General features: G+C 34.1%; 4 protein-coding genes and 1 non-coding gene across 11 annotated transcripts; 4 read left to right on the forward strand and 1 right to left on the reverse strand.

Annotated features, from left to right (window-relative positions):
• Positions 1–447: 447 nt before the first annotated feature.
• On the forward strand, positions 448–8,559 carry LOC7455882 (protein ZINC INDUCED FACILITATOR-LIKE 1). 6 transcript variants are annotated; one of them, XR_002978488.2, is made up of 18 exons: positions 448–906; positions 1,822–1,862; positions 2,502–2,562; positions 2,662–2,764; positions 2,884–2,986; positions 3,395–3,448; positions 3,528–3,590; positions 3,705–3,754; positions 3,865–3,940; positions 4,124–4,297; positions 4,886–4,973; positions 5,108–5,193; positions 5,335–5,442; positions 6,020–6,064; positions 6,178–6,266; positions 6,742–7,152; positions 7,271–7,314; positions 8,064–8,216. XR_002978488.2 is itself a non-coding variant. In XM_024588056.2 (17 exons), exons 1-17 carry the CDS (start codon positions 1,574–1,576, stop codon positions 8,162–8,164), a joined length of 1,356 nt encoding a protein of 451 aa, XP_024443824.1. In that variant the 5' UTR covers positions 448–1,573; the 3' UTR covers positions 8,165–8,559. The 6 variants fall into 6 exon arrangements, 5 of the variants coding, with proteins under 5 accessions (XP_024443824.1, XP_024443823.1, XP_024443825.1 ...); XM_024588056.2 differs by lacking the exon at positions 6,742–7,152 and having other exon boundaries at positions 448–1,643; positions 8,064–8,559; XM_024588055.2 differs by lacking the exon at positions 6,742–7,152 and having other exon boundaries at positions 8,064–8,559.
• Positions 8,560–9,579: 1,020 nt separating this feature from the next.
• Positions 9,580–11,208, forward strand: LOC7455883 (metacaspase-9). The gene is made up of 2 exons (XM_002322544.4): positions 9,580–10,059; positions 10,232–11,208. Exons 1-2 carry the CDS (start codon positions 9,618–9,620, stop codon positions 10,822–10,824), a joined length of 1,035 nt encoding a protein of 344 aa, XP_002322580.4. The 5' UTR covers positions 9,580–9,617; the 3' UTR covers positions 10,825–11,208.
• Positions 11,209–13,764: 2,556 nt separating this feature from the next.
• On the forward strand, positions 13,765–19,075 carry LOC18106077 (uncharacterized). The gene is made up of 3 exons (XM_006373599.3): positions 13,765–14,008; positions 14,148–14,693; positions 18,497–19,075. The coding sequence occupies exons 1-3, from the start codon at positions 13,858–13,860 to the stop codon at positions 18,844–18,846; spliced, it is 1,047 nt and encodes a 348-aa protein (XP_006373661.3). The 5' UTR covers positions 13,765–13,857; the 3' UTR covers positions 18,847–19,075.
• TRNAT-UGU (transfer RNA threonine (anticodon UGU)) lies at positions 18,020–18,091 on the reverse strand. Its single transcript has one exon. It is a non-coding gene; the product is annotated as a tRNA-Thr (tRNA).
• A 1,641-nt stretch (positions 19,076–20,716) lies between the features above and the next one.
• On the forward strand, positions 20,717–22,562 carry LOC7455885 (calmodulin-7). Of its 2 annotated transcripts, XR_008057657.1 has the most exons (3): positions 20,733–20,943; positions 21,846–22,297; positions 22,331–22,562. XR_008057657.1 is itself a non-coding variant. In XM_002322546.4 (2 exons), exons 1-2 carry the CDS (start codon positions 20,868–20,870, stop codon positions 22,217–22,219), a joined length of 450 nt encoding a protein of 149 aa, XP_002322582.1. In that variant the 5' UTR covers positions 20,717–20,867; the 3' UTR covers positions 22,220–22,562. The 2 variants fall into 2 exon arrangements, 1 of the variants encoding a protein (XP_002322582.1); XM_002322546.4 differs by having other exon boundaries at positions 20,717–20,943; positions 21,846–22,562.
• The last annotated feature ends 145 nt before the right edge of the window (positions 22,563–22,707 follow it).

Below are 22,707 nucleotides of genomic sequence, written 5' to 3' on the forward strand. Positions count from 1 at the left end.
CAACTCTGCAATTTTGTTGTTTTTTTTAAAATATTTTTTTATTTAAAATTATATTAAAATAATATTTTAAAAAAATTACTTTTAATATTTGCATATCAAAATAATTTTTTTAAAAAAATTAATTTTAAACAAAAAAAATCCAGTTTTTGCCAAATTTAGGCTGTTTTTCCAAACTTTTACCCGCTTTCAGGTGGCTGGCGGTTATATATATTTTGAACTCACAAAACGACATGTCTTTCTAAACCTGTCCCCTTCAGGTGGACCCCTCTGTTTTAACTTTTAAAAAAACTTGAAAAGATATCAGTTTAAAATGACGGGAATCAATTCAAGAAACTTTAAAGTAGTTGATGACTCAAGTCGGGGTTTACTGTTATTATGCTCTTATGAACATCGTTTCTCACTCAAAATCTAGTACAAGGAATCTCTTAAACATTTCTTTTAAAAAAAAATCCAAAAAGAAAAATCATAAAAGGTGTCGTGATCCAGCTTCTATTTTTAAGACTATTCCAACGTTCGTTTCTCACACAAAGAGAAGAAGAAAAAGAGAAGAAATTTTTAGAAGGATTTTCTAATTCTTTCACGTTGGCATTAAAATATTAGTTAACGACTGACTTGTAGCCGACAATTCCAATCAAGAAAGATGGCTCTGTCAAGTATCAGACGGCACTTTCTGATGCCAATGCCATGAATAAAAAAGGAAGTTTACTTTCTCATAAGGGGCCAAAACATTAGCTGTTGTGGCAGGCGGGCACAAGATGGATGAGAATGGGATTGGAGAGTCTTTGTTGAGGAAGAACAAGTATTATGAGGACTGCCCAGGTTGCAAGATTGAACTTTCCAAAGAAACCAACACTGGTGTTCCTTTTAAGTATTTGCTCTATGTCTGGATTGTTGTCCTTTGTGCAGGTTAAGCATCATTCTATGGCTAAGATCTTTTCTTGTTCGTGTTGGTTTATTTTTAAATTTTGTTTCTTATTTGTGCAAGTAGAGATAGCTATATGTACTTGCCCATTTCCGTTGGATAACTGGCTCTCTCAAGAGGTATTATCATAATTGGCCCATTCAAGTGGTATTATCATAATTTTCCCTCTCAAGTGGTATTATCCCACCTTGGACTCATGGCCTTGTGGTGGGTTTTGTCTTAAAAAGACTCTTCGTGAGAGAGGTGGTATCTGGAGATTTCTTGAATTGGTTTGCGTTGTCAATTGTTCAATTAGTTTCGTGTGATTGTTCAATGAAATGGTTTGTTTTGAGACATTGTTCAGGCAAATGTTGTTGTTTACAAGGAAACAAGATTTTTTATATTCTAGAAGGTCAGGGATTTACACACAATTTTGCTGCTAATGAAGTTTACACATCTTCAGAATCCATTCTTGCAGTAACGTGGCCTAATATAATCATGTGTCAAGAGTTGTAATGATTTGGTCCATAATCTAATTAGGTGGTTAGGTCCATGATTATTTAAGAAAGCTGACTGAAAAAGAGCAGTTTTCTTTATATAAAAAATGTGTTTTCTCTGAAAAAGAAGGGAAAAAAAAATCACCTCAACTCAAAACAACTGGAGTGTGTCAAGATGGATGGAAATGGGATTGGAGAGTCTTTCTTGAAGAAGAAGAAGAAGAAGTACTATGAGGACTGCCCAGGTTGTAAGACTTCACTTTTCAAAGAAACCAACATTGGTGTTCCTTATAAACATTTGCTCTATGTCTGGATTGTTTTTCTTTGTGCAGGTTCATTGAAAATTTCAACGAATCAAATGCTTTTTTTGAGAAATTGGAATTTCCCTCTAATATCTGTGTTTTGTGGTTTTGACTTTTGCAGCTTTGCCTATATCATCTCTCTTTCCTTTCCTCTATTTCATGGTGAGCATGTTATTCTGGAAAGTTTTATTTATATTATTACTTGAAATGAAAGTAGGCTTACTTGAGAATTGAGACTGATGGTTCACATACCTATAGCTTGTGGAATTTTTTCCAACGTTTAATTAGCGGCGGGGAGGGGGAGGGGGAGGGGATGGGGTTAACAGAAGAATAACACCAGAATAAATGGAGCATCTGTGCTGGACAGTTTCATTTTCTTACACTTGATTGCAATGAAATTGCTTATGTTCTGTCCATAGGTAATATTGTGACTTTTTAATAATGCAGCATCATACTGGAAGGGGACTCGGTTTTAATTGTTGGTTGATAGCAGGACATGCAAACCATGCTGCTTTTTGGCATGTTAATCCTTGTTGCCAATTTGACATCCAAATTAAGTAAAAGCACAGGCACTAAGGCGCCTTAGGACTCAGCTGACACATTTTCTAACGGGTATCACCAATGTAAAATGGCTGCATAGCATTCCAAAGATAACAGTTGAATCACTCATTTGTGGTTTTTAATACAGTTTGCTGTTTGGACCATGATTATGAAAGAACTCAGAATCATAATGGACCTGTCAATCTACTCTTCTTTCATGTTCTTCACTCTTACTTATGTGGTGATCTTGCAATTCTACAGATAAGGGACTTCCATATTGCAAAAAGAGAGGAGGACATTGGCTACTATGCTGGTTATGTGGGTGAGAAAGATTTTTATTCGTGACTTGTACTCAAGGTCTGTTTACATAAAGATCTTGTTCAAGCTCCTTGTTTCTGAAGATATCATTCATTTCCTGAAGGATCTGCTTTTATGTTTGGAAGAGCTTTAACTTCTGTGCTCTGGGGAATGATTGCTGATCGATATGGTCGAAAACCAGTCATAATATTTGGCACAGTATCAGTGTTAGTATTGCTCTAAGCCTATTTTATGCGTGATTGTTCAAGAGTTCATTAGCAATGTTCTGCTGGTTTAAGAGTGAATTTTTCTTATCTATGTATTGCTAACTTTCCTCTTATTTCAGGGTTATTTTCAACACCCTTTTCGGCCTTAGCACAAGCTTTTGGATGGCAATTTCTACGAGGTTTCTTCTTGGAAGTCTGTGTGGCATACTTGGTCCAATGAGGGTACTTCTCTTTTGAGATGTTTAAATGGCTTGCTATCTGAAAGTTCTATAGGATACAGTGTCAATCCCAAGTATAAATTAAATCATTGCATCTTCTTTGTATTGACTGAACAGTAATCCTCTGAGAACCCCCCCCCCCCCATCTGTGTACTGCTAGAAGATTTTTAAGCTGAAGGCCCTTTCTGCCTTGTCTACTCTGTGGACGGCTTGTGGGCCATGTGGTTGTTTTCAAATGTTAAACAGTGCCCGCTACTCATTGGATGTTTGATTTGATCATTTGGCCTTTCTTCTTGTGTTACTTGGCAGGGTTACCTAGAATATGATTATTGTTCATGGATATGTAAATGTTTAACACTGCTTTTATTCCTGTCTGTTATATTTTAATATGCTGAGTGCTGATTTGACCCAGGCATATGCTTCAGAAGTTTGCCGTAAAGAATATCAAGCTTTAGGAATGTCAATTGTAAGAGAGCCTCTTCTTTTGTGATTGTTAAAGATTGATTGTAGCTTAATAAGTAGCGAATGGATTATACTTGTTTCAGATCAGCACCTCGTGGGGCATTGGATTAGTTATTGGTCCCGCACTTGGAGGTTTTCTTGCTCAGGTATTTCTCGATGCACTACTTATCGAACGAAATATCACCGAGATGATATTTATCTGTTTAACTCAACTACAAGTACTTATTTATTAATTAATTTTGGAAATATTGACACTGTAGCCTGCAGAGAAATTTCCAAATATATTTTCTTCTGATTCTCTTTTTGGGAGGTAAGCATTAGTACTTCAACTTTTTTCCTTTAAGCATATTCTATTCCTTATTGTTGTAATCTTTTGATTTTCATTTGTGCTAAATTTCCTCCAAATGGATGACACTACAGGTTTCCGTACCTGTTACCTTGCCTTCTGATATCAATCTTTTCTGTCGGTGTATTGGTTGTTTGTTGTTTGCTTCCGGTATGTTACTGTACAAACTGTTAAATTTGTATCTTGTTCGATTCTCTCTGATTAATGCATCACTATATACTGCTTAGAGGTCAGATGCTCAAATGTGTTAATTAGATCTTCGGGATGCATGTTTGTATGCTCTTCTTGTAAGAGCTTTATATAGTTTAACATGGAGCCTTAAAATTTCTGCAGGAGACGATACACAACCATAAAGGAAATGATGAAGAGTGCAATGATTCTGATGCACTTGGGGCCACCACATTTGAGTCCAACTCTTCTCAGAAAAGCCTGCTGAAAAATTGGCCCTTAATATCATCTATTATCGTGTACTGTGTGTTCCAACTTCATGACATGGCATATGCAGAGGTAATATTCACTCATGAAACCTAGCTCATACATGTTATATTGTGAATTGGCCCTTGATATCATCTAACATGAATCCATCGATAAATACCATATTTTAGGTTAGTCAAGATGTATGCTCCTATTCTCTTAAATACTTCTGTCTTTCCACCAACTGTGCCAAACATGAAATTTCTATAATTTCTTTTATTTATAATATTAAGGTCAGTAAAGTACACTGGCAACTTCATTTTAGGATTATTTCTCCCCCTCCTGCCTTCTCCTTCTTTTGTAAATCACTTGATATGTTCTTGTTATAGAAGAATCAAAGGCTACTGATGTGATCAACTTAATCACATTTCCTTCCCAACTTACTGCCTTTGGATTTCTTTCTATCTTCCATGAAATTAGATGATAGCTTCCTCTTTGTTATGATATATTAAAAAGCTTTCCCATGCCTCAGAAATTTACTCAAGGATGCCTGATTGCCAAGCCAGGCTTAGGTTTAATAGAGTACTATGTTTTTGCCCTGGAGCATGTTACTCATCTGGAGATTTTTTCTTTTAGTTAACAAATATGCTTGATCATAAATTGGTTATTTTCTTACCACAGATTTTCTCATTATGGGCTGTTAGTCCTAGGAAGAATGGGGGATTGAGCTTTTCCACTGCAGATGTCGGTGAAGTTCTTGCATTTTCAGGTAGTAGATACCAGCCAGCATCATCATATAATTGATTAAGCTCATAAATTTTTTATCCCTTGTGAGGTCATCAATTCTGAAGTTATCAAATGTTATGGATATGATATCTCTCACTTCATCACTTATTTATGTAGGCTTTGGACTGCTACTCTTTCAGCTATTTATATACCCAGTGGCTGAGAGAAATTTTGGACCGGTCATGGTATCTCGCCTAGGAGCAGTATGCCCTTAACACAATTTCTGCTTAAAAATAATATTGCATCTGTTTTGATTGAGTCCTCCTTTACATAAAATATTTTCTTATAATTTACATAAGAATATTTTCTTATTTACATAAAATACTTTCTTGCCATTTGTGAAGGTCTTGACCATACCGTTGCTATCTAGTTACCCTTTTATAGCTCTGCTAAAAGGCCTCACCCTCATGCTACTGATCAACTGCGCATCCATCCTGAAGAATGTGCTCTCTGTAAGTGCTTTGTATTTGAGCACTTAACATACTTATTTTAGTGTGCTGTTACGTTGTGTTTTCATACTTGCTGTCACTATTTGTTCTTGTTAGAGATTGATGCCTCTCTTGTAAGCCATTTTTCTGATGGACCTGCTGAATTTGTAGTCCTTAATTCTGGTCTACAAGCTTCCCCAGTAACTTTTCCAATGTCCTCTCCACCCAAAAAAGGACATAGAAAACTTTATTCGACTAGCATTTAGCTGAAATTTGGGTTCACAAGCTTCCCTGCTAACTTTTTCGATGTTCTCTCCACCAGATAAAGGATCTAAACAACTTTACTAGCATTTTGCTGAAAATTTCTTTTTTATAAAGCTCAGATGTGAATATATATTGGCATGCTATGAATGCCACTTCAACCATGGACTTGTAGCACTAGACTTGTTTACACATTGAACTTCAAATGGGAGTTTTCTTTTTATTTATTTTTCTCGTGAGAAGGTAAAAAAAGGGAAACTTATTTATATCATCCATTCTGTTAATAAAATTATCAATCAATGTTTCATCAACCTCTTCCATTTCTTTATGACTCGTGTAGGTATCAATCACAACAGGATTGTTCCTTCTGCAAAATAGATCAGTGGTAACTTTACCTTCCTTTTGCCTCAACGTTTTTCTCTTTATCTTGCATCTTAGCAATATGCTATAGGTAGATGACTTCATTTTGTAAAATGTGTTGCTTGAACTTAATGTCAGGCACAACAACAAAGGGGTGCCGCAAATGGAATTTCAATGTCTGCCATGTCCCTTTTCAAAGCAATTGGTCCTGCAGCTGGAGGTTCCCTGTAAGTATCCTTTTGAGTCTCGATCGAATGAATTGGCTAGTTCTATTTTGTGACATTCAAATCATTGCTGCATTATATTAATCTGGTTCTGGAAGCTATGAACTATGAAGCATGTTTGAAGGGTGTTATATTTCATGCTCAAAAAACGAACCAGAACATGCATCTACTGCATATGCTAGTGACAATTCTCCATCATGGTTTCTTGTGGAACTACCTCCTATCCTCAGCCTTCATAGTGATGCAGGACTGATGGAAAATCATGAGAAAATAGAACATAGGTCTATTTATTCCCTTTTGCCAGTAATTAGCACCATTCCTAAATCAAGCTGAATACCAGCTTTTGGAGCTATTCATGTATAAGAAACTGAAATGAAGGATTCACCTATGATTGAAAGGAGGCCTAACAAGTCCAAATATGTGTTCTTTAAATGGGTTCGCTAACATTGATTTCCTCTGTCTCAATTTATTGTCACAGACAAACAGCAGTTACAGTCAGTAAACTGTAATTTTGCCAGCATGTTTCTCTTCAACTGCAGTATAGGACAGCATTAAGTGCTAAAAAAGGGTACTTAAAGGATTTTTAAAGTCTTTATGATGGATTGAGGGAGTAAGAACAGAAACTAAGAAAAGATCCTAGTTTCTTGAACTCCCAAGAACATATTATCATTTTGCATTACACCAAACATGGTTAACACTGATATCTTGAAGTGCCATCGGAATGCAACCAAGGTGCCTTGCTAACCTCGAAGGACTCCTAACATGAACCAATGCATAGAACACCAAGGACTCCTAACATTCTAGTGTCCCTTATTGGTTCATCCAAACATTCAGGAACATCCTATAGAATTTTTTGGGGCAAAAGGAAATAGACAATGCGATTTATCCTGTAAGTGGATTTCATGGGATAATTATGTGCATCATAAGCCTTTTTTCTTAAATTATCTGTTTATCTAAAAACTTGCTCAGCAGTATGTCACACTGATCGATGCTTTCTTTATTTACAGCTTCTCTTGGGCACAAAAGCGTCAGAGTGCATTTTTTCTCCCAGGTACAAAACTCTGCAAATGCTCTTTCCCATTCCTTAGAAGATATGCAGGTTCTATATTAAGGAACTCTTAGACTAGTTTTCTAGGTGACAGGCAAGGGCAAGACCAGTTGTTCAGAACACCTAATTGGAAATGATAGATTGGTTATAAATCTGATTGCTCTTAATATTGAAAGTTGAAACAGCCTCTTGAGACTAGTCAGGAAAGTTATAACCTAGTAAACCAACGGAGAACCTTCCCATGCCTAACAGATGGAACGTGGTGGGCATAAAAAAATTTATATTTCATCTTCTCTGTAACAAATTCCCAGTAAAACAAAGATTAAAGCTTCTTGCTAGTAACTGTAACTCCAGAATGCCTTCCAACGGTAGAGTCATGATACAAAAAAAATCAATGCTTCTGAAGCTGTAGATCATTACCAACTACTGATTTGCCCTTCCTATGCAAGTGATAATACTCCCAAGTGTACTTAGACCCCACAGCTTCACCAGATAGTAATTTCCCTGTAAGATAAACTAAAGAAGGATTCTGATGTCATGAAGCAACAATCTTAGGAAGCACATCTGTAGTAACATAAGAAACTGTAATTTCCCAAGACAAAGTATCTGCCACGTTGTTCACCCTCCCTTTCTTATATTATTTCCTGGTAGAATCATTTCAGAACCTTTCATCTAGTAACCCGCGCTTCATCTAATTTACTCTCCGACTTTTTAATATAAAACCTTAATTAGATTGCCATTTTGCAATGCAGGTGATCAAATCGTCTTCTTCTTCCTTAACATGATCGAGGTGATTGGACTGTTCTTGACATTCAAACCATTTCTAGCTCTTCCTGATGACAACATTTCTTAGTTCTGTTTCAAAAGTTGACATCAACCAACAAATAAATAAATAAATAAAAACACTAGGAAACCGATTCCAAATTCTTTTTCCATAGCTAACCCAATCCTTCAACTTTGGCATACGCTCAACTGTATTACCCCATGTTTCCCCATGTAATCAACCAGAAAACCACAGAAGATTTGCTCTTCATGACTATAGCAAATGAGTACCACTTGTCCTTGCTAATGCATATTTTTCCTTGAGCATGGAAGGATCAAGGATTAGTAACTTGCATCTCCAGCAGTCTCTCCTTGTATTGTATACTTACCAGCTTACAGTAATGTAATAGTTTAAAACAATTTTGCTGTGATGACAACGTCTAATACCTTCATCTTTATGTAGATTACACACACGTTTCATTTTCAGATTTTGGTGGGGTTGTAAAACGTTTGAAACCACTTTAGAGAATGTAGCCCCGAAAGCAGCAGGAAAAATGGTGATGCTGTCTAGCCTCACATAATTGATCATATGGGCCAGTTGGTCCAAATTTTTAAAATCTCTAAACCGGTTCAATAATCTTTTCTCATTTGCTGATTATTAGTGGACTTCGAATAATAATTATTAGTAGCATGTTTGTTTTTGCTCTTGAAAAAATTTAAAAAATTTATTTTTTTTATTTTAAATTATTTTTTGAGTGTTTTATATCATATTAAAAATAATTTTTAAAAAATAAAAAATTATTATTTTAATATATTTCTAAATAAAACCAATTTAAAAACAACAGTTTACACATTCAAAAAAAAAAAAAACCTCTAAAATTGCTTTTTTAAGCTGAGCATAATCTCCATGGAACAGATTTTCCCGTCTATGCATCATCTCTCTTGTTATTGTAATTACCCTTGTAAAGATGCAGCGCCTCACCACCAAATCAAGCCAACCATCTCCACCACCATCTCAACCACCACCCCATTTTGAAATCTCGCTATAACTCTAAGTTGAGGTTGCAGGATACCGTTATGGGTTTGGGGTGATTGTGGAGCTTGGAAGAGTGGTTTTGACGGCAGCGGTGGTGGTGGAGTTGTACGATGGCTCCTGTTTTTTTTTTTCAAAAATAAATAAATATAAACCACCACTAAAATCACCATGGAACGACGAGTACTTGTTTTTAAATTGCACAGCTAATTCTTTTTTTAACGAAAATTTCCCAATTATTCTTTATTGCCTAACTAGTATTTGGAGATGACCTTGCAAGGTAGTCAGAGAAGCAGTAGTACAAGCAAACCCTATTGCCATGCCGGCCATCAAATAGAAAACTGATTTTTGAACGCAATCTGGAGCATTATTTGTTTTGCTGCTCCAATAATTTTGCCATTAACTAACCTTCCCACCCTTGAAAGTTATGCAAGATATAAAATATAATGGTTGCTTCAAACAACATGCAAGCAAAATATACGTGCAAGGAAATATTTGTGTACGCATAAATATGAAACCACAGAACACAATCCAAGCAGTGTTAACAAAGAAGAAACTGAAACCTAGCCTTGTTTTTGTACCCAGATTACCTGCAAAAATGGAGATGGGAAAGAAGAGGATGGCTGTTTTAGTAGGGTGCAACTATCCAAACACCCAAAATGAGTTGCATGGATGCATCAATGACGTGCTAGCCATGAAGGAAGTGCTTGTGAAACGGTTCGGGTTCGATGCTAGCCATGTCCAGCTCCTAACTGATGCACCAGGGTCCGTGGTTCTTCCCACTGGTGCAAACATAAAGAGGGCACTTGGTCACATGATTGATCAAGCTGAAGCAGGGGATGTTCTGTTCTTCCATTATAGTGGACATGGAACATGGATTCCATCCAACAAACCTGGCCATGCATTCAGGCAGGATGAGGCTATTGTGCCCTGCGATTTTAATCTCATTACTGGTAAATGTTCTTAAATATTCAGGCCATATACGATCAGGCGTGTGCATGTAAGATTAAGATCAGACGACTGTATCAAGCATCACTATGATCAGTAACATTATTTTGAGTTCTTAAAGTTTTCATGTAGGATTCAGTTGCCGGCGAATAATGTTATTCTCTATTATATATGCAGATGTGGATTTCAGGCAGTTAGTGAACCGGCTGCCAAAAGGAGCAAGCTTAACCATCCTTTCTGATTCATGCCACAGTGGTGGCCTAATTGACAAAGAGAAGGAGCAAATAGGGCCTAATGCAACCATCACAGCAAATAATACCGCAGTGCATTCTCATAACCCTAAAGCCATCCCATTTGAATCAATACTGCAACACCTTACATCTCTGACGAACATTAACACATCTGATGTTGGCACTCACTTGTTAGAGTTTTTTGGATCTGATGCCAGCCTCAAGTACAGATTGCCACCACTTGAATGGGACCTATTTGACTCACTAAAACCAGACGAGGGAATTTTACTTAGTGGTTGCCAAGCAAATGAGACTTCCGCTGATATGAGCCCGTATGAGGGTGGAGGAAAAGCATATGGGGCATTTAGCAACGCAGTGCAGATGGTGTTGAAGCAACATTCAGGTCAACTGAGTAATAAGCAGCTTGTGACAATGGCCAGGGAGGTGTTACAGGCACAAGGGTTTGAGCAACAGCATCCTTGCTTGTATTGCAGTGATCAGAATGCTATTGCTACTTTCTTGTGGCAGCCTGAATTCTAGGTTGCTAAGCTCATGAGGTCGTCGGCTGGTGGTTGTCTGTGCTTTGATCTGTCACTTGCCTTGTGCTTGTTGCAATAAAGGTGGCATCCAATAAAGAGGCTCACGTCCTTGTGCCTCTCCTCAAAGCTTTGACAAACATTTATTCTTACATAATGTCTTGTGAACAGAAATTAATTTGATCGATGAACTTCTTACCAATCACTCACAGTTTTCTTCTCAATATCTGAACCACCAATGTCGGATAAAGATGGGCCGCTGTTAATCCGAACAATTATTTATCTAAATTTAAGAAAATCGTTATTTGTTGAGGCCTATAAATAAGTTATGCCAGTACTGAAGATTCAGACATTCAACTATCAATAAAGCATTAAATATGTTACTTTATTTTCTTTTAAATAGTTTATTCCAAGTCATTTTCTTTAGATTTCTATTAGTTTACTATGTTGTCGGTTCAAATAAAAACAAATTTAATGTAAAACAAATGTCATGTGGTAGCAAGGGATTATTTGTTATTTTATTAAATTCAGTATAACAAATCAATCTTGAAATCTCTTAACTCAATTCTTTATTTAATCCGAATTTAAATTAAATTGTATGAAATTTAGCTCGACGTGACCTAGTCGACCTGATAAAAATAACTCGGAAAACTAGTAAAAAACATGATTTGATTTTAAAAAAAATTCAAGATGATATTTTTTTAACATTGAAATGGCGATATATTAGATCGACCCGACCCGGACTTCACAACTGTACCCGCAAAATTTACAATCTAGGTTATAAACTTCATTAGATTTAAGAACTTTATTTTTTAATACTATTTTTATTTAATTATACAATATAAAAAATTAAATACTTATAAAATCACCGAATATTTTTTGGAGACTGCAATAATCTCACATACCACCTCTTTGTTCTTGGTTATAGGCTTTAACTGAGATGATGAACATAGGTCAAAGAAGCCACAGAACATCAACACAACTATGTCCTTAACTAGAAAGGTGTCAAGAGGTCCAAATCTTGTATCCAGCAGCATGAGACTGAAGAGAATGACAAGATAAGCTAACATCAAAAACCCTTTCATCATTGCTCAACATTTGACAGTATCGCAGAGAAAACGCGTCCATCCTCTCCAAAACATCCGCCTCTGAGCCCCGGCACTGTTGTTTTGTGGTGGGGTGTGAGGACGGGTAACTTTTATAAAAGCAAAGACATGTAGTCGTTAAAAGACAAGGCATACTGCCCCGTGCTTGAGGTGGCAGGGAAGTCCTGGAAAATGATGTCTCGTTATCTCCTTCATCACATCACCACTCCTTTCCTTTATGTGCCAGTTAAAGCGTACAGCACATTACACGAGAAAGTGATTCATCTTGGATACTTCCTCCTTTAGCCACGCTGAAACCGAATGTTCCTGCAGGTCAATCAAAGATCGATGGAGTTCTTGGAAATTATGATGAGATATTTCTTTTCATTTTCTCTTGCTCTTAAGGTAGCATAACTCCAACGAAACCCAGTTTTTGACAATTCAAAAGGCTTGCTTTAGAGTACTGATCATTGTCTTCAAAACAATTGATTATGGAGTTTGATTCTTACAGTGCTATTACTTTGATTAAAGATGAAAATGTAGCAGACAGTTCTGAAAGCCATGAAAAACACGAGAAAGCTAAGAGCTTAGATATCTACTACAGTCTACACGATAAGAGTACAATTCTGCAAGTATACACATGAATTTGCAATGGCAAAACGTTTTAGTGGTTCCAAGTGATCATGTCTCAAGGCTAGGATTATATCCTCGTTAAACCTTGACAAAAATGGGAGAGGATGTAGACAAGATATCGAAAAATTACCCCAAGACCTAGCTAGAATTAGTTGGTTGAATTGGATCAGCACATATACCAACACAAATTTTGTTAAGATAGATTTAATCTACGTAAAAGTTGATCTAAACACATTGTTTGCAAACATTAAATAGTATACAAAATGAGAATGGTTGCAATCTTCTAAAAAAAAACCCAAAAAACATAATAATATTAATTGATGCAACATATAATAAAAAAAATTAGGGTTTTTCAAATCCTATAATTATAGTAAACCTGATATATTTGGAAATGACGATAAATATTAAAAATTAACTTGAAAAATAACACATCAATTAATCAACCATTTATATAGCAATAAAATTGACTTAGTCTATATATGAAAAAAAAATATAGGAAAATAGTTAAAATATAAAAATAGCTAGAAAAATAAAGAATAATAAAAAAAATCATATTTTACTTCTAATTTAAAAGCTTTTTCAATCTCGACATGTTATAACAAATTGACCCATTATAGAACTAAATTACTAAAATTTAATAAAATTTAAATGTGATATAACCATCAAAACAAAAACAATAATTGTTTTTATCAACTCGGCTATTTAATACATTTGAATTGTTTTTTTTTTTTGGAATTTGCTTTGTTTAACTGTTCATAACACATCAACAAGATGTTCCATGCCATTAATTGCATTTTTTGGTTCAATTTAATTTATATAATATATATACAATAAAAGATTTTCCAAGGCCAAAAGTACGAAGCATCCATGTGATCTTGCACTCAATTTAAACAACTGGAGCCATTGAAACCCCATGCCATCTTTCATATCTTGAGTGGCAAATACTACAACTTGCCAAGAACTTAAAATAAACAAATCAAGATGAAAAAAGCAGCCTCATCACATTTTATTTTTCTTGAGCTCATCAGATTTTGCCTGGCAATCTGAAAATCAAAGGGCTGTCATAAACTAGTCCCCCACACCACATCCCACCATCAGAGGTCTGAGCTCTTCCAAAAAGAAACCCACGTGCATGGCTTTAATCACTCTCTCTTTTTGCCTCTCTTTTTTTCTTTTTCTTTTTTTCCTGTTGTGTTATAATGTTTTCTCAATTGCTTTAACTTTAAGGCACAAGACCACATTTTTTTTCTTGCTCACAATTTATTACATGACATCCCTCTTTTAACACAACTGTTTTTGCCCCAGAAGAGAAAGCACAGATGAAGGGACAAGATCCCTCGCTCTCTTCATCTTCCCGGCGAGAAAGCTCTCCGGCACCCGAGAAAATTCGTTCAAAGAGCATCGGGTGTATGTCTGGCATTTTCCAAGTAGTTTACAAGTACCACAATCGCCGTAGATTCCTCACTTTTGGTAAATTTCTTTGCTGATTTCTCTTTTATTGCAAGCTCGTAAATTTATTAACGAACTACTTAATTTAAAAGCTTAATTAGGCTGTTGGATGTAGACGAGTAATTGTAATTAATTATATTATCTTACATTATTTTTCCAGGGAAAAAGCATGAAAGAAATGGAGTTTCTTCACCAACAACAAAAACAAAGCAAAAACCAAGACCAACACCATCACAACCTTCTTCTTCACCATCTTCTTCTTCCACTTCATTACAACAAGAAAACAAAGATTCCCCAAGATTCTCGTGTGATATAGTACCAAGAAGCCCAACATTGCCAGCAGAAATAAGGCGTTCAAAATCCTTGAACTCCCCTGAACGTTTCCGGGCTCCACCAGCCCTGGTGGCAAGACTAATGGGGCTGAGTGATATTCCACCATTGACAACCTCCGAATTGGCCGTGGCCGAGAAGAGAAGGAGGCTGCTAGGTGCACTGGAAAAATGTGATGAAGACTTAAAAGCACTAAAGAAAATAATCGATGTAGTGAAGAGCAGTGTAGCTGGCACTGGTAATGATGCTGATGATGAGGGAAGACCAGAGAAAGGTCAAGACCATCCATTGTTGCAGCAACCTAGCCCTGTGTCTGTGCTTGATGAGTTCACGCCTTCAGCTTTCAGTGGATTCTCGAAACGTTACACCATTAATGGTAAGATCTTGTTCTTCTCTTCATTGATTACAATTTTATTATTAGCTATCTTTGCCTTTTCTTTCTTTTGACCATTATATATACACACACACACATAAGTAAGCTTGAAAATACTATATATATGATTAAAAACAAATTATTTTTTTCCTTTTTTTCTGCATGATTCATTCTTAATTTTTCTTACATGTAATCACCAAGTTCTTCATCCGTTAATTTCCTGTCTTTTTTTTTATGTTCATATTTGTTTTTTGTGCTCATTATAAAGTTAATGTTTCAATTTTTTACCGTTTGGAGATTGCTCATAATAACCTAGACCGGTTCTGTCGGTCAAAGCCAAGTTTTTTTTAAAAATAAAACTAAAATAAAGGTGAATTGATTGATGTGATGTAGTTAAAATCTTAAATTATCCCAAAATTTAGTTGACTGGTCAAAATAAATATATGTTGATTGTTTTAAAATAAATATATTTTTTAAATTTTGATTTTTTTTTAAAAAAATAAGATAATCCGTTCAATTCTTGATCTACAACTTGCACCGGTTTGACTTCCGGCTTAGATTTATTAACTATGATCTTTGCTTCCATATTATTTTGAACATTTTTATTTCATATAAATCTAATTGAAAATAGTAAAAACACTCAACTTTTTTTTTTAAGCAAAAGCATCCTTTTTTGGATTAGGTTAATTAATAATTAATCGTGCAGATTAAACAAATTCGTGTAGCAGCTTTAACGGGAAAAAAGGACAAAGTAAAACATAGTCTACTTAATTCTTTGGTCTTTTTGTCTTGTTAACCTTTTCTTTTGGTATTTAAGATAAAGGGATAGACAAAACGTACTTTTTGTTGGGATAAGAGTTTGTTTTTCTGTTTTAATTTTTATAAAAGTATTTTTTAAATTAATATTTTTAAAAAATATATTAAATTAATATTTTTTTTGTTTTTTTTCAAATAATTTTAATATACTAATATTAAAAATAAAAAATATATATTATTTAAATATATGTTTTATTAAAAAATACCATGCATTATAATATCAAATACTAACACCAACAAGTATTTTAGCTCAAGTGGGTCTGATCATGGATAATTTATGCTTTCTTATAGAAATTCTCAAACCTAATTGAGTATTATTTTTAATTTAATTCATCATAATTTAAATAATAGGATGGTAAAAGATGTACCTATCTAAATCATAATTATTAGTGTAAATATTCACATGCTGTGGGATCTCACAACTCATAAGGACATGATAGGCACACGGTCTAGTTTTATCTAACTATCATTAGTGTTTTTCTTAATTAAAAAAAAAACTCATTATTAATACACCAAATTTAGTGCCCCAATCAAGTATTTTAGTTGATTTTTCATATTCTAATTATGTGGGTATTTAAAAAAAAAAACAAAACGTGCCCTCTAAAATAAAAATATTTTTAATTAATACAATAAAAATATTTTATTATCTTAATGTGGCACCTATCCTCTTTTTTTAATTGACTGCATTCCTTTATCAAGTAATTCTCTTCATCGTGATTTCATCAACTTTCTATTTATGTTAAAGCCACACTATATTCATTTATCTAGTTAAAATAATAGATATTTTAATTGCATTAAATGAAAAGAGTTTTAGCTCTTAAAATGATTTATTTAAATTTTTTTAAAAGATTTATATTAAATATTTATAGTTATTAAGAAATAATTTTATTTTAAAAGGTATTTTTTACAAAACAAAATCCACATAAGAAAATAAAAAATTGAAAAAAGTATTTCCATATTAAAAAATGACAAATTGACTAGAGTACTTGATTGGAATAATAAAAACAAAAGTTTCCTTGACATTAAACGAAAACCCACCCCTTTAATTTGTGCATGAATTTCCAGCTAGCTAGTCAAGCCTGCAAACACTCACCAATTATTATTATTATTATTATAGGTATTAATTTGGGAAATCAACGGGATAATGTTCCCCTAATTAATTTATACCAATTTGCATGGAAAATGCTATTGGGACTTCCGTTACTTCGCCACCGTTTTGGATTGTAGCCCAAACAGAAACGGCGAGAACTTATTTTTTAAAAAATAAAATAATTTTTTTATGTTTTTAGATTATTTTAATATATTAATATAAAAAATAAAAATTATTTTAATATATTTTTAAATTAAAATATACTTTAAAAACAACCACCACGGAAAAGACAACATTAGACTCCCATGGAAAGTGCCAACCAAGCAACCACCCAACCAGTAGCCATCTGTTTAGGATTCCAAAGTTGACAATCATGGCGTCTTGTGTCGGGAGCATTATAACTGTTGTAGTGGGAGACACGATCCCTGCCACGTGCAATTATCAATAATTATAATTATCAACCACATTAATTTGGCTGCCAGCTGTTGACCACAATTACGGGTGCTTAATGCTTATCCAAAGTAACAAACTTGATTATTCTTACTGTTCAGGTTTTTCGAGTGCCCGTTTGGGATTTTGTATAAGATTACGGCATCGTTTTGGGAGTGAGTTTTCATTTTTTTTTATCAAAAATTTATTTTTTTGTTTTAAATTTATTTTTTAGTATTTTTTTAATGTGTTAATATTAAAAATAAATTTTAAAAAATAATAATAAAATATTTGTTTGATTCTTTTTCAAATAATTAAAAAACATTTAAAAAAAAAAAACTATTACAACATTTTCAAACACTGCACCTGATTTTTTTAAACCAAAAACATCTAACATGGATGCAACCACAGCTATATTCATATTTTCAAACAGGGATTTTTATCAATATTTTTGTATTTTCCTTGCTTTCGTAGGTGGCCTTGCAATGATTGTCGTGATTTATTTAAATTCTATTATATTTTATGCGTGTTTGATGAATATTTTGAAAATAATTTTATATGGTTTTTTAATATTTTTAATTCGATTGATTATAAAAAAAATAATATGATGAGAGTTAATTTATTATGCCCATGAATTGAAGCAATAACTATTAAATGCATTTGTAATTATGCTTTCTTAAATGTCAAAATTGAAACGTCATGCAAGGAATAAAATATATTTCAGTGCATAAAATTTAAGATTTAGCAATTAATCATAGAAAAAAATGAATTAAAAAAAGCCTGCTTTTTTCTAACCTAGGTGGGCCCATGAATTATCTATCTTCCAGGTCTTTAATGATGTGGTCACAGAAGTCAAAAGAGAAAGATAAGAACAAAATTAAAGCAAATTGATGATGCCTTTGTCATTTCCACATGCGTGGGTCATTACCCTTTTACTACTGAAAATTTAAAAGTTCAAGGGCCCATTAAGGCCCACAACTAAAGCCCTTTAGATTGCCCCCACGCAGGATCGAACTACGGACCTTCAGTTTACAAGACTGACGCTCTACCACTGAGCTATAGGGGCTAACTATTAACCTCATCAATATTTAAGCATTAAACTCTTTTAACACCTTGTAGTCTCATCTCCTGTGTGAGTAGACTATCATTTTTTTTAAAAAAGTGACAGTATATATATATATATATATATATATATATATCTTTTTTTTATTAACTAGATTTTTTCGGATTAATATCTTATTTGATTCAACTAAAAACTCGAAAAATTATGACTGCGAACATCATTATAATTTTATATTCCGATATAAAACGAGAGACGACAAAGTTATTTCATACTCCTAGCATGAGATTACTTACATATGTATGTGTAGTAACAGCTAAAGGATCAAGGGATTTCCATATTTTCATGTTGTAATTGTGTTCTTGACAATGTATTTATTATGTGATGGGAGGATCAATATTTGTGTTGCAGGAAGAGTGCCGCAGCAACAGAAGAAGAAGCCAGGAGGAGAAGAGGGCATCACCAACATTAGCTTCTTCGACAGGATCATGAGCTATGAGAATATGGTCCATGGAAAGGGCCATGAGAGAGTAGTTTCATCGCCTTTATGGACAAGCAAGGCCATGATAGAGAGTGTAAATGAGGTGTGCAAGGATATTGCTTGGGGTGAGAGAAGGGAAATTGGAAGAATAGGGATGGCTTTGCAAGATTATATATGCAGGGACTTGATTGAAGAGATTGTTAAAGAAATGGGATTTGACTGCATTTATCAACTAGGTCCTCTACCGTTTGAATCGTGTAAGAAAAGACTACGTTTCTAGTGCCCTTAGGCCCCCCTTACCATAGTTTTTGCACTGACCACAGCCTCCGTTCAAAATAATTTTTTTCTTCGTTTGGTGCTATTTCTAAGTTTTTTTTTTTTTTTTTTCCTTTAGAAGTGTGTTGTTTCTTGTTTGATGTAATCTAGAATTATTTTTTTCTTTTTATAATATCGTGTAATTTGTGATAGCATAAAAAAAAATGAATGAAAGTGTTAAATTAAAAGAATTATATTACATTTGTATCCTGGTATTTATCACTATTATTAAACTTGATATTAATCTAAAATTTAAATAGGGTTAACTTTCCAAAAAAAACTATTAAAAATTGATTTAGTCATATTAGATACGTATTAGGATAAATTACTATTTAATTAAGCTAGTTAAAACCTGGTTTAAGCTTTTAGATTTTATTCAAAATAATATTATTTTTTATTTAATTAAAATATTTTTATTTTTATTTATTCAGGTCAATTCATCTGACTGATAATTCAAATTACAAGTCAATTTATATTTAATAATTTTAATATTTATATGGACTAAAATTTTCTATTACCAGACATTAGGTTTGAACGAATACGTGCTATTTTGTATTCCATGAGATCTGAAAGCTTATAATCCAATGAATTTAACCAAATAATTAATAAATAATAAAAGTTGAGGTGTCCAAGTTACATGGTGAGTGTGATGTTTTAAATAACTAGGAAAATACTATCACTACCAGTCTACCAGCAAACGACATGCTAACATTGATTCGACAAAGCCGCCTAGGAACAGTGCGATAGTGAGGGCGATGGAGAGATTACGTGGCGGTCAACGCGAAACACGTGATGTCATCCTCCGCGTCCACACCGCGTAAACGCGTACGTTACCTTTTTGCCATTTTTAATGATTCGCTATACTCACCAGCCGTTTCACCGAAAATTACTGTCGGCCAGTAATTATTCAGCAAAAATTCTTTTAAGGATTAATGAAGTTTACGTGGCGTCTCGTGAATGGGGGATACTAATAATGGCTAGTAATTAATGTCCTGTTATTTACAGATCTGTCGAGCTAGCTCTTCTGCTCATGATTGGCTTTCTTGGACTTGATTCCTGCTGCTGTACGATTTTACCCCTATTGATTATTGTTTATGACAAGAGGGTATTTTCTTCAAGTAAGTGTTTAATTTTTGCAAATGACTGAAATACCTTAAAATAATAGTGTACTATATAATGTATTTTTCAACAAAAAAAAAACACTCTACCATAGCGGTTTAATGGCATCTATTAAAAAAAAATTGATTTTTTAATGTTTTTGTATAGAAATTACGTGTACAGAGACAACAATTGTGTCTGTTTAAAAATGCGATTGTGGTTGTTTTTAAAATGTTTTTCATGCTGAAATGCATTAAATTGATATTTTTTTTATTTTTTAAAAATTATTTTTGAAATCAGCGCATCAAAACGATCCAAACACATAAAAAAATTTCATTTTTAGCAAAAAAAAATTAAATTTTTTTTGACTTTTCATCCTTTGTGATAATTAAATTGAACTTGATTTTTTAAAAAATGTTAAGCTAACTTGACTTCCTTCAATTTATAAAATTAATAACTAGATATTGATGCATGATCCATTATTCATAAATATTAAACATCACTAACCTTGTGTTCTTGTTCTTTACCATGAAAAAAAAAATAAAAAAAAGCTAAAGAGAAAAAAATTCTTTTGAAGTAAAAAGCTTACAATGGAAGGGCATAAGGGTCATTTATGGACTAATCAATATCAATTTTTTTAAAAAATACGAAATAAAAAAAGGAAGAAAAGAAATGAGAGGGGCAAAATAGAAAGTGAAAAAGTGAGTTGGAATTGATAAATGGGTCACGTCCGACTAGAAGAAAGCTTGGGGTGGCTAATTTAGCTCGTATAAGAACACCACATCTTTTGTCTGAATCCAAACCAAAACTCTCCCTCTCTCCTACACGCACGTTTTCTCCATCTCTCAGGTTTTTATCTCCTTCTAGGTTTCATTTTTCAAAAGAGAAATGGCGGATCAATTGACGGATGACCAGATCTCTGAGTTCAAGGAAGCTTTCAGTTTGTTCGATAAGGATGGCGATGGTTTGTTTCTCTTGATCTATCTTCTGATTTGCTTCTTGGGGTGTTTTTGGTTTTGTTTCTATGTTTTTTTGTTTTATTTTACCTTGAATTGTTTTAGACCTTGTTTTTTGGGGGTAGAAGGTGGTGTCTTTGATGGAAGTATGTGATTTTGATTGATGGGTTCTTTTAAATTTTGGAAATTTGTTAAAGTTGAGATTAAAAAAACTGATGTTTTGGATGAAAGATGTTTTCACTCAGTGAAATATGTGATTTTGAGTGATGAGTTCTTTTTAAAATTTGGAGATTTCGATTAAAAAAGTAGATTGCTTTATTTTAGGTTGCATTCAATGATCCAATCAACAAAGGAACATATTACCTATGTGATGTTTGTTAGCTATCGTGGAGGATCTAAGGTCTGTAATTTAGGGCTTTTTGGCGGCAAATTAACAATAATCGTTGGAGTCTTTGCATCGGATGATAGTTATATTGTGACGCATAGTGAGATTCTTTGCTGAATACTGTTTTGCAAATGGTTGTCTTCAATCAAATTAGCAGTTTTTATGTTCAGCTTGTCTTTGTCTTTGTCTTTGTCCTTGTCCTTGTCGGGTTTATTTGTATCTTAGGTTCTTGAATGTTTGTGATTGGTTGTTTTGGTATTTTGGTGGTTCTTAAACTTTATGAGATATACTTATGTAAGTGGTAAATGAGATTAAGCTTTCCCTGTGAAAAAAAAAAACACTATAATAAGAATATCGAAGTAGAAGGGCCCTTCAATTCCTTCCTCTTTACTGCATTTTGCTTGCGACATTCATAGAAACAAATTATAATATGAAATGGGAGATTGGATTCTGTGTGTGCTGGTGTCTGTTGAGAACATTCAAACAATTGGCCAATTGGTTTTTCATATGTCTTGTGTTCTTCAGGTTGCATCACCACCAAGGAATTGGGGACTGTGATGAGATCTCTAGGACAGAACCCGACTGAGGCTGAACTCCAGGACATGATCAACGAGGTTGATGCTGATGGAAATGGTACAATTGATTTTCCCGAGTTCCTGAACCTCATGGCAAGGAAGATGAAGGATACCGACTCCGAGGAGGAGCTCAAAGAGGCATTCAGGGTTTTTGACAAGGATCAGAATGGTTTCATCTCCGCAGCTGAGCTTCGTCATGTGATGACTAACCTCGGTGAGAAGCTTACCGATGAAGAGGTCGATGAGATGATAAGGGAAGCCGATGTGGATGGTGATGGCCAGATAAATTACGAGGAATTTGTCAAGGTTATGATGGCTAAGTGATAACCCCTTCCCCACCCGAAATTTATTTTTATAAATTTAAATTAGGAGGGGATAACAGGGTTGTGACTAATATAATGGGATTTCTAGTTTCCTTGTTTACAATTTTTATTCGATGGTTTCTTAAACCAAGGCTCTTAGGAAGTGGTGTTGGTGGCTTATCCAGGTGGTGTTGGTGGCTTTTCCAGGTGGTTTTGTTGGAATGTTCACTCTTCCTTTAATTTGTCTTGTGAAACTTGGTTGTTGTCTTTGCCAGTTTATAATTTGCCTTTTTGATCCTTTTGTAAACTTGAACTACTTGGGATGATTCGATGCCTATCTTTTGGATGGATGACCCGTTCTATTAGTTTGATCTCTTGTAAACTTGAACTACATGGGAGTGATTCAATGCAACCTGTTGGATGGATGACCCATTCTATCTGTCCCTATTGCACACTTCTTGTTATTGTGCCTCTTGTGGTTATGCATCTTGCACAGGTCGGCGAATCTTA

This window comes from Populus trichocarpa, chromosome 16 (genome assembly GCF_000002775.5).
Source record: "Populus trichocarpa isolate Nisqually-1 chromosome 16, P.trichocarpa_v4.1, whole genome shotgun sequence".
NCBI classification, from domain to species: Eukaryota; Viridiplantae; Streptophyta; class Magnoliopsida; order Malpighiales; family Salicaceae; genus Populus; species Populus trichocarpa.

Excerpts from the sequence above, each read along its gene's own strand:
- LOC7455882 (XM_024588055.2), top strand. The coding sequence starts at position 756 with ATGGATGAGAATGGGATTGGAGAGTCTTTGTTGAGGAAGAACAAGTAT. Across the intron at positions 3,941-4,123 it reads TTGTTTGTTGTTTGCTTCCG|GAGACGATACACAACCATAA; the intron begins GTATGTTACTGT and ends AAATTTCTGCAG. Across the intron at positions 5,443-6,019 it reads TCCTGAAGAATGTGCTCTCT|GTATCAATCACAACAGGATT; the intron begins GTAAGTGCTTTG and ends TGACTCGTGTAG.
- LOC7455883 (XM_002322544.4), top strand. The coding sequence starts at position 9,618 with ATGAAACCACAGAACACAATCCAAGCAGTGTTAACAAAGAAGAAACTG. Across the intron at positions 10,060-10,231 it reads CGATTTTAATCTCATTACTG|ATGTGGATTTCAGGCAGTTA; the intron begins GTAAATGTTCTT and ends TTATATATGCAG.
- LOC18106077 (XM_006373599.3), top strand. The coding sequence starts at position 13,858 with ATGAAGGGACAAGATCCCTCGCTCTCTTCATCTTCCCGGCGAGAAAGC. Across the intron at positions 14,009-14,147 it reads CCGTAGATTCCTCACTTTTG|GGAAAAAGCATGAAAGAAAT; the intron begins GTAAATTTCTTT and ends TTATTTTTCCAG. Across the intron at positions 14,694-18,496 it reads GAAACGTTACACCATTAATG|GAAGAGTGCCGCAGCAACAG; the intron begins GTAAGATCTTGT and ends TTTGTGTTGCAG.
- LOC7455885 (XM_002322546.4), top strand. The coding sequence starts at position 20,868 with ATGGCGGATCAATTGACGGATGACCAGATCTCTGAGTTCAAGGAAGCT. Across the intron at positions 20,944-21,845 it reads GTTCGATAAGGATGGCGATG|GTTGCATCACCACCAAGGAA; the intron begins GTTTGTTTCTCT and ends TGTGTTCTTCAG.